Source organism: Cyrtonyx montezumae, unplaced genomic scaffold (genome assembly GCF_038088225.1).
Source record: "Cyrtonyx montezumae isolate F1298 unplaced genomic scaffold, pur_monq_1.0 scaffold_2, whole genome shotgun sequence".
NCBI classification, from domain to species: Eukaryota; Metazoa; Chordata; class Aves; order Galliformes; family Odontophoridae; genus Cyrtonyx; species Cyrtonyx montezumae.
The window spans coordinates 22,375,636-22,390,435 of record NW_027071936.1 but is presented as its reverse complement, the minus strand read 5'-3'; the positions used below and the strand labels follow the sequence as shown (position 1 = coordinate 22,390,435).

At 43.6% G+C, this 14,800-nt stretch overlaps 2 protein-coding genes across 2 annotated transcripts; one reads left to right on the top strand and one right to left on the bottom strand.

The window, feature by feature from the left end:
- The first annotated feature begins 723 nt into the window (after window positions 1-723).
- SCRG1 (stimulator of chondrogenesis 1) lies at window positions 724-6,050 on the top strand. Its single transcript, XM_065736074.1, has 3 exons — window positions 724-787; window positions 4,565-4,827; window positions 5,799-6,050. The coding sequence occupies exons 2-3, from the start codon at window positions 4,592-4,594 to the stop codon at window positions 5,851-5,853; spliced, it is 291 nt and encodes a 96-aa protein (XP_065592146.1). The 5' UTR covers window positions 724-787; window positions 4,565-4,591; the 3' UTR covers window positions 5,854-6,050.
- A 2,483-nt stretch (window positions 6,051-8,533) lies between these two features.
- SAP30 (Sin3A associated protein 30) lies at window positions 8,534-13,961 on the bottom strand. Its single transcript, XM_065736573.1, has 4 exons — window positions 13,583-13,961; window positions 12,786-12,908; window positions 10,893-10,991; window positions 8,534-8,868 (listed from the first exon to the last, which is right to left on the bottom strand). Exons 1-4 carry the CDS (start codon window positions 13,889-13,891, stop codon window positions 8,746-8,748), a joined length of 654 nt encoding a protein of 217 aa, XP_065592645.1. The 5' UTR covers window positions 13,892-13,961; the 3' UTR covers window positions 8,534-8,745.
- Between the last annotated feature and the right edge of the window lie 839 nt (window positions 13,962-14,800).

The window sequence follows — 14,800 nt, the reverse complement described above, 5'->3', positions numbered from 1 at the left end:
AGATCTCAAACCTACTTCCCAGCTTCTATGCTATGGAAGCACCATGAGGGGGAAAGTTTCTTCCTGTTCCTGAATGTTCGCAGTGACTGGAAATGTCAAACATGTCCCTACAGAGAAGGGACAGGGAGGAGCACCAGTGCACCACTGAAGCAGTATTTTTGTTAGAACTGTCTTTTCTCAAAGCACAACAGTACGTTTTCAAAAGAATGGTCTCCCCGCTCACTCTGTTTTATAAACAAAGTGATCCAGTGTCACAGTTTACCCCAGAGATTGTTTTCTCATTAATACATAATGCTTCAGGTCTATTCAAGGACTTCAAATTGCAGGTTTTTACCACACCAGATTACTTGAATATTTATATTACAGTGATTACACAAGCCTGCTGGCTGGCTGCGTGCCCTGCTTGGATGGCACAGCAGGGCATGTATTCCACAGGGGGGCACTTTCTCCACTCATTCTGAGTGCTGTGGTTTGCTCTCTGAGGGGACACCTTGCTATCAGGTCCTGGACAGACTAAGCATTTCCTGCTGGACCGAATGCATTCTTTCTCCTTTCCCTCATCGAGGTTGGCAGTGGCTGAAAGAGGCAGTTCTTGAAGCCCATCCTCTGCCCCTTGCTAGAGCATGGAGCGTGTCACTCACAGGCAGAAAACAGGCTGGACAAAAGGCTGTTTGTCCAGCACCTCCGCCAGCCCTCCCTCTGCTCATCCCCTCCAGCTCTAGCCCTGTGTACATCTAAAAAGACACAGCTGTCAAGAAGGTGAAAAGGAGCGGAGCAGAAGAGAAAGGTATGTCTCACTCCTGAAATTATCCTTGTACTCTTGTTCTTCTGGTGTTAGTCACAGACTGCAGAATTAGAAATATATACAGGAACATACAGAAGAAGATTTGGAAAAATCAGAAACACTGTAGGCAAAAGCTGTTATTTGAGACAGATGCATGGATATGATCCAGCTAAAGATCATTCTTTCCTATCTTACTCTCCTTCAAGGTTGGATCATCGTGTATTAACAAGTCATTAAACATGCTTCCCTGTACTCAGTATTATTGCAAAGTTGGTAAATGTGGAGAGAGGTGAGCTCACAACAAATTGCTGACTTTAAGAGAACTAAATAGATTCTGATGAGAACTCAATTTCTGGAAAGAATCGTGGTATTGATGGGAATTACAAAGCAGCAATTCACCAATTCATCCTCACTGGAATAGCTGCTGTCCTCACAATGCACCAACTGTTCAAGCAAAACAGATTTAAATACCTTTTTATGGAAGAACATTTTTTATAATACTATCAGTTATGCAGTTCTTGTGTAATGATTTCTCATGAATGCACTACAATGCACTGACACCGAAATATTAAATGTTAAGTTCTGCTTTTTACAGAATCTCAAAGCAAGAAATTGCAGGTGTTTCTGAATGATAACCCAACAGAGGGCATTTAATTCCGAGTGGGCACTTTTAGCTCTTGAACTCCACACACATTGAGAGTGCAATGTATACATATAATATATATAGAAAATAAATTTTGCTTCACTTTTTAAGGCACGATTAGCCAGCTTGCTAACCCAGCACATGTCACTGAACTGAACGGAAAAGCTCATACATCACATCAGCATCAGATGAGCACATTGCTCATTTTTAGGATTAGGCAACTGGAGATGCACAGAAAAGCACAACTAACTTTGAAAAGTCCAGTTAAGAGACAAAAATTGTAAACAAGCATTTTTCCCTAAACATGAAGGATCTCCTAGATACACTGAGACATACATTTTTGTCACATTCTTCAGTTTTTCCTGTTTCTGTCTCCTACTGGTTAGGGATAGCAGTAATTCCTGAACTCTCCAATGAGACCGTTTCCTCTACACAAAATCCTAAAGTCTTTCAAAGCATTTGTTTGCCCAGCTGAACTTCTTCCCTGAACTTTAATTACATTATGTCAAAGTAACCAGGGAATTAATTCCTTAAAAAGGATTTCTGCAACTGCCAGGAGCTCATTTTTAGCATTTGTAGGTGGCTTAAGTCCTCTGTTAGAATTGGAAGTGATACAGTCTTGATAGAGCGATCTGGTCAGGCTTAGTGTGGCTTGCATTGCTGCTTTTTCTGAAGACTTTACATAAATGCAATACCATTTGCTGGCAGTGATTCTGTGGGTCACCTTGGAGGCGGGATTTGCTCAGATTTCCCTCATTTGTTTTATGAGAGAAGATCATTTCCCTGCTATGTGAAGGCAGATAAGGTCTTTGACATACAATTTGAAATAAATATGCACTTTCTAGCTCTGCAGGTTGCCTGAACAATCAGTGATATTCCATCACCTCTGAACCCACAGTTCAGAAGAAATTGCAGCAGTTTGTCAGGAAAAAGAAGATTCTGTATCTGAAAGGTCCACCAGGTTTATGACCATTGATCCTGTGCAGGGAACTGCTGAAATGCTGCTTCAGGTCTGTAGCAATCTTTCACCTGCAAATAGGCACCATTCTCTTACAGTGAAGGAACAATCTTTTGAAGAAAAGTCTCCTAACTGAAAGTTTCCTTTCAGTTACTAACCACAGGAAAAAACAGGAAAGAACAGTTTTAACGAAGTACTTTTCTGAAAAGCAGCAGTACTGAGTAGGCAAGATGTGTACTGTGAGTGAAGCTGTCTATCCACAGCTCACTGGCACATGACTTTGCTAATGCCACTTTTGGCAGCCATCCATATCGATGCACTATAGCAACATCTTGCTGTACTCCAAAGTGAATGCTGAGTTATCCTCAACTGTAGATCACGATTCTTGAATCCAGCAATTTGACAGCCTGCAGAAAATCTGTCAGTTTTCGCGACAGAATGTGTTCCTACTAATTTAGAGCAGATCAGCAGCTGGCAACAGATTGAAATGAGCACTCCAGATAAACTCCATGTAGGGAAAAATCATCCAAATAAAGTAGAAAAAAACATGCACAAGATATTATGAATGCCTCATCCTCAGGGGAGCAACTTGCAGAAAATCCAACCACAGAAAACAAAGACGAAAACCTCATCTGTTCCCTAAATTTCTTTCATGGAACGTTTCTTCCATTAAATGCTTACATAATGAAGTTAAATTATTTGAACAGGAAAAAAAAAAGTTTAATTGCATTCCTCAACACTGACATTTATCAAAGTACAGCACAAATTTCTTTGAGCATTAGACACCTCTGACCCTCACAACTGCCATATTTCCACTGCAAAACAAAGTTATTATTTTAACAATGCAGATTCTTTACTTGCGTCTAAGAAATAACATCAGACAAAGTTAGAGCAATTTTTACTTTATTTGAGAAATGGTTCTGAGGCCTAAAACTAATAAAGACAGTACATTATTCAATACTGCACTCTAAGGCAATTTAAAATTGATCCCCAAGGCTCCATTACCAGTAGTTTATAGGAATCTCCTACTCAAAAGTTCATGTACAAGTTCACAGAAACTAGAAGGAATTGTTCAATTCATTTTGTTCCTACTACAGAAGTTTGAAAGTACACAAGAGTTTATTTTCACTTTAGTCATATTCTTTAATGTATTAGCCAATTTTTAATACTTCATTTGGTCAGTGGTGTTCCAAAAAAAGTTTGCACAAAATCTTATGGAAAATATAACTGAAGAGCAACAAAGTGTAGCGTTTGATCCCTAATATCAACACAAATTACCAGATTTTATAAGTTGTCTCTGGCTTGGCTTTCGTGGGCTGAAGAGCCAGAATATCAGCAAGATAACTATTGGCATTAAATACCTACTCAGGAAAAAATACTGCAAGTTCAGAAAATGTACAACGTAAGTAAGTTTAATAGCTTATTGTTTGTTTTTCAAGGGTGACTCAGGGGTACCACAGAATAACACAAGCAAGACTAGTTATCCAAGTGAACTCTATGCCTGCCATGCCCTGGTTTTTTTTTCTATCTAGTTAAAGCTATAGCACATGAACTTGGGATTTGATGGTCTTTGCTCAGAGGGTGTTTTATTCCTTGGGGTTCATTTAGAACACCCTATCCTGCAGTCACATGTGACAGCCTAGAAGTAGCCAGCAGTAGCAGCATAAAGGGATCAGCTAAGTGCCAACCGAATGAAAGACAACAAAATCATTCTAGATGCTACCATAGTTAGAACTAGAAGTGCTCATATCTTTCATTGGGAAATGTAGCATTAACGTTAAGTGGGTGACTCATTTCAACCAGCCAAAATCACCTGCAAAGCAGTGAGACTCACGTTCTCCCCGCCTTGGTAGCCAGCAACGTGCTCACTCACATTGCTGAGAGAACACAGTCAACTCAGAGCAATTTTCTCAAGGTGAGAGGGCAAGCAACAACAAAATTGCCAGCAACAGAAGCCTCAGTTCCCAGCAATGAGATTCCCGTGGTTGTACAGAAAGTAATGAATATCAATTCCATGGCAATCTTATTTACCTCCTAGGAGAAAGTGCCCTTCAACACAGAGGCTCAAACCTCCAGAAGTTCACAGGAAAGGCAGAAAAATGTAAGATAGAAAGCAGCCCGAGGAAAGAGATCTATCCATCCCCACTGTGTCTGTGTCACCTACCTCCTTTCTATTTAGCACTGCTGCACAAGAAACCTTCCAGAAATGAAGATGCTCTCAGTTCTGCTTCTACTGAGTGCCCTCCTGGGTGCCCATACAGTGCCCTCCCGGCAGTCCCTGTGCTACAAGAGGGTCCTGCACAGCCACAGCTGCCACAGCATCCCTGAAGGCATGGGGAGCCTCCGGCGAGTTGATGAGAGCCTGCAGGATCACTTCTGGGAAGGGAAAGGATGCGAGACCATCTGTTACTGCAACTTCAAGGAACTGCTCTGCTGTCCAAAGTAAGATAACACTCGTTTCATAGAAACTCGGGGGGTTCTGCACAGCCACTGGTAATTCTAACATTTCACAGTTTCCACTGCTAGAATAAGGTACCGTTTTAGAGAAGAGTATCTCTTCAGGTGGCTTGAAACTGAATCAAGATGTATCCGATTACCTGACACGCTGGCAGTTTTCAATGTTTTTCAGGGCCTCACCCGGGACATGCTTAGCATACTTGTGAACCTGCATGTCCCAGCAGAGGGGAATTTAGCATTTAAATTATCCAACTTTCAACTCTTCTGCCAGTGACTTTGATCTAAACTAAGTCTGAGAACTACAGATCCTTACACACAGAACTTTGCAATGGAGATGTTTTCAGGACCATAAACAAAGCCATTTGATTTCTGTTCCACAACAAAGAGCAACGAGGCAATTCTAAGGCTTATGCAGATATGTCAATAGAATAAACAATTCTTTAAAGACAACTGTTTAAAGTAGTAAGGCAAGCAGGGGGAAAAGAGGTCCACAAACACCTGCAAGGGGGAAAAGGATCTTGCTGACTTCTCCTGCTGGCTGGCTGTGTTGACAACGCAGGACATTTCTCATGAAATCCGGGTATTGTGCTGTTTTACAGAAAGAATGTATATCTCAACAAAATTAATATTGAGTAAACATGAATTGCAAGTTTTGTTTTTATAATATCATATATTTGAGAAGTTTATCCTCCCAAAGTTAAAATACCATGCTAGAACTCTGACATACTGGTCAGTCAGTGAAAGTCTTGCCAATGATTCTGAACTAGGCCAGGAGATGAAGAAATACACAGTGTCTTCATACAAACCTGCAGCTGCATTTGCATGGTTGGAAGGGCATCCCATAAACATGGTGATCACACATACATCCTAGCAAAATCTGAAAAAAAACCAACAACCTTGGAAATGCACGGCATGTTAAAGCCCTCATAATTATCCAAATATTTAATATCTTTCAGGGAGATTTTCTTTGGATCGAAGATATCTTTTGTGATCCCCTGTAACAGTGAGTGACCAACCACAAGCCCGCCATTGATGACAACAGATATCATTCTACAATCACAAAATACGCTTCCAAGGGGAAAAACAAAGCCAGCAACAGACAAAACAAAACAAACTTCCTCTCTAAGCACGCTGTGGAAACTCCTTCCTTTTTATGCTTCATGCAATATGTAAGAAGTTCTCTTTTTGGATAGAGAGATGCTTGCCAGAATTGATTGCAGTGCAGCTTCCTATTGCTTTATTGCTGCTTCACAGTTAGTGTTGAGGTAGTGTTGAGCTTTTAAAATACTACAATAGCAGTGATATAATATATATCTATATTCAGAGAGACTTAGAAAGAGGATTGGACAGAAACATCAAACGCGTAGTACAAATGTAACTGTGCTTTACCCCTCAAACTTGCTCCCCCAGAGACATGGTTACTGGGTATGGTGGAGATGGGTTGACAGTTGGAAGAGATGATGTTAAAGGTCTTTTCCAATCTTTATGTTTCTACGATAATAACCCAACAACACTAGACTGCGAAAACTGCTACAGTCAGCACACCAAACTTACTCCACTTATAATATGAAATACCACAAATACTGTTTTACTTCATCTGTTAGTAAAAAAATGCTTGGATACGCATAGTGCTAGGTTAATTATACATAGTCAATAATAACAGTTTCAAGTCTATATGCATTTTCTACTTTTGCCAAGTAATTTTTAGAATATGGAGTGTTGAACAGTTTCTAACATCAGGCTTTTAAAGCCTGGGTCATATAATTATTCCTGCATCATTTGAGCTTCCTATGTAATAACCAGTTAAGGAGGATGGAAGGAATCTGGCAACTCACTGACAAAATAACCAAAGGTAGTGCTCTAAGAAAATGTATAGTATCTTCTCTTGTGCTAAGTCCTCTACAAGCTTCTAGTAGCAGCAAGGACATGTAGTTTCTGTGGGTCATGCCAGCTAGTTTTTTTCCTAATCAGGTAGCGCGTATCTGCCTTTCAGAGCTTTCCAGAGCAGCAGCAACAAAAATGCAGAGCTGGGTAGTGAAGTTAGTCAGTGATTTTCAGTTACTTCCCTTTCACCACTACCGATGCGGGAAAATACATAACCTGATGGAAAAAAACTTTCGCTGCTTTCCACACGCAGCAGCGTAAGGCCACAGACCTATTCCCGATAAAAGCTCGCTTTTGTTTCTCTCCTTGCTCTCTGTCCCTCGAGAAAAAGCTTCCACAGGTCCTGCCAGACCTATGCAGGAACACTCATCCCTGTTCTCCATCCTGTAATAAAGAAAGAGACTTTATCCTCCAGGTGTTCAATGCAGAGCCAGGCTCCCTGGCTGCCTCTCCAGCTAAAGCTGTGAAGATTACAAATGTAACTTGTGCAAAGGGTGTTTCATAAACAACTTTACAGCCATTGCTGTGAAATGAGTACTACGTATCTCCAAAGGAATACCAACTGCATCCCACAGTAGCCTGGTATCACTAACCAGCTTGAACTACAGCCAACACTGCAAAATTCCCCTGTGGAAAGACATGTGAGACTGTAGGGTAAAGAAACTAGGGTACCTGTAGCTCCTGAGAAGGAAGCCAATTTGAGTTTAGGGTTTATTACCACTCAGTTTTAAGCAAGAGTGCCACAGGTCGAAAGAGCAAAATGGAGCATCTTGGTCGCAGTGAAGTTCTCCACAAAGCTTCACAAGGTTAACACCAGCAGATTAGACCACAGAAGTACTGTTCTCTCATTTTTGCCCAAATTTAAGAAAAAGCATTTGAAAATCTGCTAAGGCTTGAAGTTGCAATGAATGCTAACTGAATAAACTAAAGCTGTGTCTTCCTCTTCTCTAAGCTTCTCCTCCTTCTGCCTCTTCTTCAGCCAATGCACACAGCTTAAAGCAGAAAGAAATCACGCTTCGTGTACCACGCATATAGATTAACACAAAGCTAATAAGGAAAATACAAGAAATCATATATAACACTGTTTTCAACATCAAGACTTTACTAAGATACCACATTAAAATGATACTCTGCTCATGTAACTTTCGGTGCATTGTTTTTAAACGGGCCTGAGTTAACACATGCAAGGAACAAGTAATAGCATTCCTAATAGAAGGCACCGTATCAACCCAGCACAAACTCAGTCTGCCATTCTCCAATTAAGGAGATGAATGGGAAAAGCCAGCAGCTGAAGCATTTCTTCCCAAGCAGAAGGACTTCTCAGCACAGTGAGCTGCAGGCGTCTTTGCATCCATACTCATAGTTTTGAAATTCAAGAACTGCTTTTCTTTTTTCTTCTCCCAGTTTTAGTACAAGAGCAGGAAAGCCTCAGCGCTTGGAAGCACATATACCAGCAACGACAAGATGAACAAACAAATCAGAAAAGCCCACATAAATTCCTGTTCTCAAAGAGGAAAATGAGAATGTTATTCAGTCATTTCTGCCCAGCGAATAACTGGAACTGTCAGTTAAAGCCTTTTACCTCAAGAAAAAGAGCCCGCTGCAAAGTCTACCGTAATGTAGACGGGGTTTTTTTTTTGTTGTCTGTTTATTTTCAAGACAACATTGGATTGTGAGAACTTGAAGGACATTCATAAATGCATCCTTGGTACACTTGAATTGAAAGATATTTTAATATCACTACATGAGTAGTCAAAGCTGAACTATGAAGTACAAATAACTCACTGAATAAGTTAGACACACCCACTTGAGCAACAATATCAGTAATATTTATTTAAAATAGTTTGTGAGGAAATTTGTTCCATAAGAGATGGTTTCCAAACATATCATCAAGGTTATGAAAAAATAAAACAGAGAAACTCTCTGGGGAGAAAAAGATACAAAGAAAGCTTTTGCATATCAACAAAAACTCTCAGTCTTTTGATTTGTGGCCTGAGCGTCAGTCCCAATCTTTGCTGCCTAATGAACACCACTATCCATCTTTAGATCTGGTTTATTCTTGTCATTCTTGACCGAGTAGATGAAATACGCTAAGGTGTCCTTTTCGTTCACTGGGATTGTCCTAAAATGGCAGCCAATTATCTACAAAGGAAGAATGCAAGGGAATTAAAACACTTATACACAGAAACTGAAGATTTAGATTTATATAGACTACATTAAAAGCTTAGGATAAAGGAAAGCCACCCTCCCTCCCTTCAAAAGTCTTCAGTCATACGTAAGGCGGGAGAGGAACTGTTTTATTGAGAACCCTGAAACAAATACAGTACCCTAATTTCTCAAATAAAATGCCCAGAAGATTATCAGGAAAGGAAGAAAAAAAAAAAGATTTATCCCAAAAAGTGCAAGAGCATCATTACATCTGTGCAGTCTCTCTTTGAATACAGAACATGTAACATCTATAGACTATCATGGACATACAGCACGGAAATGAGGTTACTGCTCATTACTCATGCTGAAGGGGGGTCTGTACTGAGCTGTGTACAAAAAAAAAAGAAGACTCAAATGCAAGCACTTTTAAGAACAAGCATTGAAGATTTAGCTCTTTGAAACAGGGCTGTTAATGACAAAAATTCACTATGCTGTACATGCTAACATATGTCTGCTTCTGCAGCTATTAAAGCCCTTTTGTCATTAAAAACTCTTTGCCTCTTTGGCACAACGGACCGGCAGCTTTATAAGGAAACACTGTGCTGCACTGCCTGCCCCAGCACACCCTCCAGCTTCTCGTAGAATACTTTTTTAGACTAAAATTAGCAAGAGGAAGTGAGAAATGTGAGACTGCTCATTGAACTACCACAAGCCATAAGTGTAAATACTTAGCATAATTAGCAAGTTAGAAAGCTCTCCAAAACACAATCTGGGAAAAAGAAAAAAAAAACAAAAACAGAGACAGTTTGACAGAATCCTTTAAATTGGGCTTGAAAATAACAGCTACCAGAAAATCCCTTGTATGTTTGTGCAAAGAAATCACATGCACTGTAAATGACAGAAAGTTCTGCAGCTACAGCTGACAAGGACCCTACAGGTCCTTCAAACGAAGCACACAACAGAGGTCTTGCCTGTTCACATTGAGCAGCACACGAAGCATAAGCTACTGCAAGGATCTCACCTAAAGCAGACCCTTAGAAATGCCAGTTCTACCTGAACAAAAATTGTGCTTTTTCAAACCAGTCCAGCTAATTCAAGAAGAGGATATATCCATGCAAGAACTCTCACATTAAAAAGGAAGAATTATTCTAAGCACCTAACCGTAGAGGCAGCAGCATTGTTCTTCTGCAGTCTAGCCCTTGAGAGCTCTCACGCATTTAATAACCTTGGCTTTAATCTGTGTTAATTAGTAGAGAGAGCAACAAAATGTCTGCACTGAAGTACAACTGAGCAATACAGCACAAAAATGCAAAGGTGGTGGCTATCCCCTCCCTGCTGAAATGACCACCAGCACTGTCAGGTATCTGTGTTGGCAGTACGTAACCGTGTCTTTGCAGTGCAAAAGAATTACTTGGAAGTTGCACTCCCATACAGAAGAGACACATACAGCTGTGCACACATACAGCTTAAGAGCTTTTAGAAATGCTGATAAGAAAAAAGGAATTTCATAAGCTTCTGTTTTGTGATAATAGATCCCCAGTTTTTAAACCGAGATCAATAATCAATGGAAGCCTATTTTTCAGGTCTCTGCACTTCCTATATGTGTACAGATGCCTATACTAATCTGTTTTCTAAAGCCTGAATCTTACTAGAACCTCGCTGCTACCTCTCAATTTCTGGTTATCATCAGTAGGATACTTAAGTTGAAGGTGTGGCTGATGCACAGGTTCCACGCAATCAAAGATGCACAGATCACCTTAGTGCTCGACTCACTGTTTTCAAGCAGCACGCACTCTTTCTGAAAGTTAAGAGTCCTTCTCTGGAAGGAGCCCTCACTTCTGCTTTACTTGGCTCAGGAGCTGTGGCAGCGAAGGAAACTAGATAAGCAGCTCCTTTTTGTTCTCATAAAACCCACATTATATATGCACTTCATGCAAGGATAACACTGTGCAGGCAAAAAAAAAACGACACAAAGCATCCCATGGCAAACTGCATTTTCTATTATGGAATAAACGTACCTCCACAAGCTGTGCTTTGTTAAGTCCTGGTCTGGTCTGTAGCTTGAAGTGTCTTTTGTACCTTCGGAGTGTGTTCACTTGTAACTGATACAAATCAACCTAAAAGAAAAGAGGAAAGGGGAAGAAAGCAACCTGATGTAAGTGGTAAGCTTTCTCTCATTAAGCATCAACATTCTGGAAACTTGCACATACACAGCTGTAGACTGTCAGCTCGGTAGAGCTCGTTTTGACAGAAAACAAAACTCCACTCCACACCTTCCAGAGGAAGGAAAAAAACTAGTTCAGTTTCAGAGCAGTTTATTCTTACTAGGTATTGCTCTTCCTCCCATTAGCAGCAGACAGTATTTGGAACTTACAGCACTATAAGCTTTTCTGTTTTTTCTTCTTTGATTGTTGCTGTTTGTTCCCCATTTTGAGCACAATAACACAAAGCACAGTAACAGATCTCCTAACATCTATGAAGATGCTGATTCAGAAGGAGCTATCTGCATTTTAATTTCAGCCATGAAGTTTTTCCACAAGTTACACCCAAGATGTAGCAGCATAGCTGCTCCATGAGCAACGTGCGTTAGAATCAAGAAAAAAATCTAGAACATTAAAGCTTTTGGCTTGAGGTGGGAGAGAAAAAAAAAAAAAAGAGCTGGTCTTGGTCTCCAAGAATATCCCTGCTACAATAAGCACAACAGAGGAGTTATGTACACAGGCATAGTTGCCCAAAACTATTTTTCAGTATGAGCTGACAGTTCAGAGCATTGCACAAGCTCCTCTCGGGGATATAAATACACAGTCTCAACCCAGTACTCGCTCAGTTTTTAATCCCATGAGCTCAGATCAACAGCCACTTCTCCCAGCAACAGCTTACCCTCTCACCTCCTTGACAGTGTAAAAGAAAGTTTAATCAGAAAACCAAGGGGGGGAAGGAAGCTAAGAGAGCAGGTTGAACAAGAAATTCTGTTAAGTCAGTTGGAATTACGGCAGCATTCTCCAAACTTCCTGCATTAAAGACTGGTTAAGGCATTAACTTCTATTTTAAAGTCATCTAGCAGCCTCGGCTTTGGAATATTAAATGCAACAACAGTGCCAGTGCACTCCTCGTGACCTGGCCAGACTCGATATGACTATGCCTTACACGTTAGAGGATGGACATACCGTGATACTTAAGATAGCAGCACTGTGGAAGTCACTGAAAATACACTTTTTTTCTCCTGTTCTATGGATATCCACCAGTTGTGTCATACTTCATTATTCGTGTCTCAGTAAACAAGCAGGCAAAAGCTGCAGTTACCACTCTGCCACATAGCTACCTTAAGCCACACAGAACAGCAGGTTTAGAGAGCATTCAGAAATGCCATTCGATGTTTTTTAGCAGACAAAAACCACAACCCAGCATCAAACTGCTTCCAATCTCCTAAAATCCTCTTAGTCAGAGCCTTCAGGCTTGAGCTGCGTGCCTCCAGTCACGGATTCCCACACAAACACTTTATCGCTTACACTGCAGATGCTGACCATAAAGATAAATTAACACTTCTCTAGCATTTTCTAAAGAAAGCTGGAAAAAATCTCTCTGTTGAGGCCAGGTAGGCTCTGCTCACAATTAACACACAGATCATAGCAGAAATAATCCAGCACACGTGTAGGACAAAGAAAGCTCTGAGTGCAGTCACGTTATTCCATGAAAAAAGTTTGAAAGAAGTTCACTTCCCACAGGGTGGTGATTCAATGGCCTATAGCAGAGAAGGAGAAATGCCATCTTATTTCAGCTCCTTTTAAGACAGAAACGCACTCCACTTTTGTCGTATTAAAAGCCGAGGAAATCAGGAGCCACCCCCAAAAGCAGGAGCAGCAGTGGGTCAGAACAGACTTAACACAAGTATTAGTAAAACTGTTGGCTACCTCTGGAGTGTCGATGTCTTGTACCGGTGAGTCGCCATCGTCATCACTGCCTTTTCTCTTTCTTCTATTTCTCACACTCTGAATTAAGTTTTTGTGGAAGTCACAGATGTAAAGGTGCCTCGCCTACAAGAGTGAGACCGCATCTTTCAATCAAGTGCTCGCAAGCTCCTCCCAGCCTGGCGGCACGGAGGCATGTACGGAGGCATTCTTTCGGCCGCCTCGCTCACGCGGACCGACGTGGGGAAGCTCTCCAGCCGGATTCCTCTGCACGGAGGCATTGTTATGCTGCGCATAACCCAAACCGCCTCGGCCGGAGGACGGAGAATCGCGGCTATCGGCCGACTCGGAGGGAACGGCGCGCATCCCTCCCTCCAACCGCTCACCGCGACAAGAAGCCAGCACGAAAACCCGAAAAGCGCTCGGAAGGCGGGCAGCCTCCCCTCCCGCGGGAGCCGAAACGCCGCCTCCTCCCGCTCCGCGCGGCTCTACCTCCGCAAGGTCATGCAGCACGCGGGCTGCTCCCCCCGCAACACGCCCCAGCTCCCTGCGCAGGGCCGCGCCGAGCCCTGCCCGCTCCCACTGCCGCCGGGCGGGGCAGCGACCGCGCGGGGCTCGGGGCGGGATGGGGCAGCGGGATAGGAGGCACCGGGAAACGGCGCTTCCCCGCCGCCAGCGGCGACGGCAACAACGGCAAACCCGCAAACAAAAGGGAACGCGCAAGGAGGAAAAAAAAATAAAAATAACACTTTAGAAAGAAAAAGCACTTTCAGAGCCGCCGCCTCCGCCGCGAGACTTACGCTCTTGTCCAGCTCGATCTTCACCTTCTTTTGCGAGATGCTCTTCTGGATCCTCTTGCTGAAGCTGGCGTTGCCGGCGGCGCGGCCGCACCGCTCTCCCTCCTCCCGCAGGCAGCACAGCTGCCCGGCCCCGGGGCCGCCCGCCCCGGCCGAGCTCGCGGTTCCCGCGGTCAGCCCCGGGGCCGGCAGCCCCGCCGGCACCTCCGCGCCCGATCCCGCACCGCTCACAGCCGCGGCGGAGTTGGCGGCGGCGGCGGAGGGGGGATCGGCCCCGCGCTGGGGCAGCTCCTCGGGCGCGAAGCCGTTCATACCCCGCGGCGGTGCACTCCGGCCCGGAGGGCAATCCGGCCGCGCTCGGCCGGGGCCGCGAGCTCTGCGTGCAGCGAGGGGGGGACGCGCGGCGAGACGGGCGCCCGAGCTCGGAGCCCCGCGGCTACCGGCGCGCTGACGGCGCCCTCCGGGCCGCCCCGCTTCCTCCTTCCCCCTCTGTCATGTGGAGACTCTTCAGCTGTTTCCTATGCAACAACAGCAACCTGCCCGCCGCCCCGCCCCGCCGCGCATGCTCGCCGCCTTGCCGCGGGACCCGCCGGGAAATGCGGTTCCCCTCAGCGGCGCGCGGGGACGCGGGGGAACTACGGCTCCCGAAGTGCGCGGCGGCGGCTCCGGCTGAGAGGAGGGAAAGGCGGCCGCAGTTGGGCTGAGCGGCGGGGACGGAGCGGTCAGGCGTTTCGTGGTTAAAGGGAGGAACTGGATAAGAGCTGGAAAAAATATCAAACCCTCCTTTGTTGTCAGCCTGAAGGCTGAGCGAAGCATCTGGGTTTAATTCCTCACCCTGTGTAATCTCAGCAAACAGACGTTTAACTCGCTGGTAAAGTTTCTTGTGAGTGGGCCCTTTCAAAAACTGTAGTGACGTTAATATTAAAAACAAAACAAAACCAGCAATACGAGGCCTTACCCAAAGAAGAATATAGGAGGCATATACTCTGAACGCCGAGAGAAGCGTGAGCTCCAGGAAGCTTCCAGCAGAAACCAGGGTCACGAGGAACAATTTCTAGCACCTTACATGGTGCCTTTTGAGATCGTTTCTTCGGGTGGTTTTGACCTTGCAGCAGTGAGCATAAAATAGACAAGCTGCGTTGCGTTTGCTGTGACCTGTTAAAATGTACAGACTAGCTCTACATCTCAAACATGTTTCCGATCCTCTTTGTACAGTTTGTG

Bases quoted from the DNA above. Each gene is read 5' to 3' on its own strand.
- SCRG1 (XM_065736074.1), top strand. From the start codon at position 4,592: ATGAAGATGCTCTCAGTTCTGCTTCTACTGAGTGCCCTCCTGGGTGCC. The intron at 4,828-5,798 runs GTAAGATAACAC...AATATCTTTCAG, and splicing joins GAACTGCTCTGCTGTCCAAA to GGAGATTTTCTTTGGATCGA.
- SAP30 (XM_065736573.1), bottom strand. From the start codon at position 13,891: ATGAACGGCTTCGCGCCCGAGGAGCTGCCCCAGCGCGGGGCCGATCCC. The intron at 12,909-13,582 runs GTAAGTCTCGCG...TCACTCTTGTAG, and splicing joins AGATCGAGCTGGACAAGAGC to GCGAGGCACCTTTACATCTG. The intron at 8,869-10,892 runs GTACGTTTATTC...CTTCCTTTGTAG, and splicing joins ACAAAGCACAGCTTGTGGAG to ATAATTGGCTGCCATTTTAG.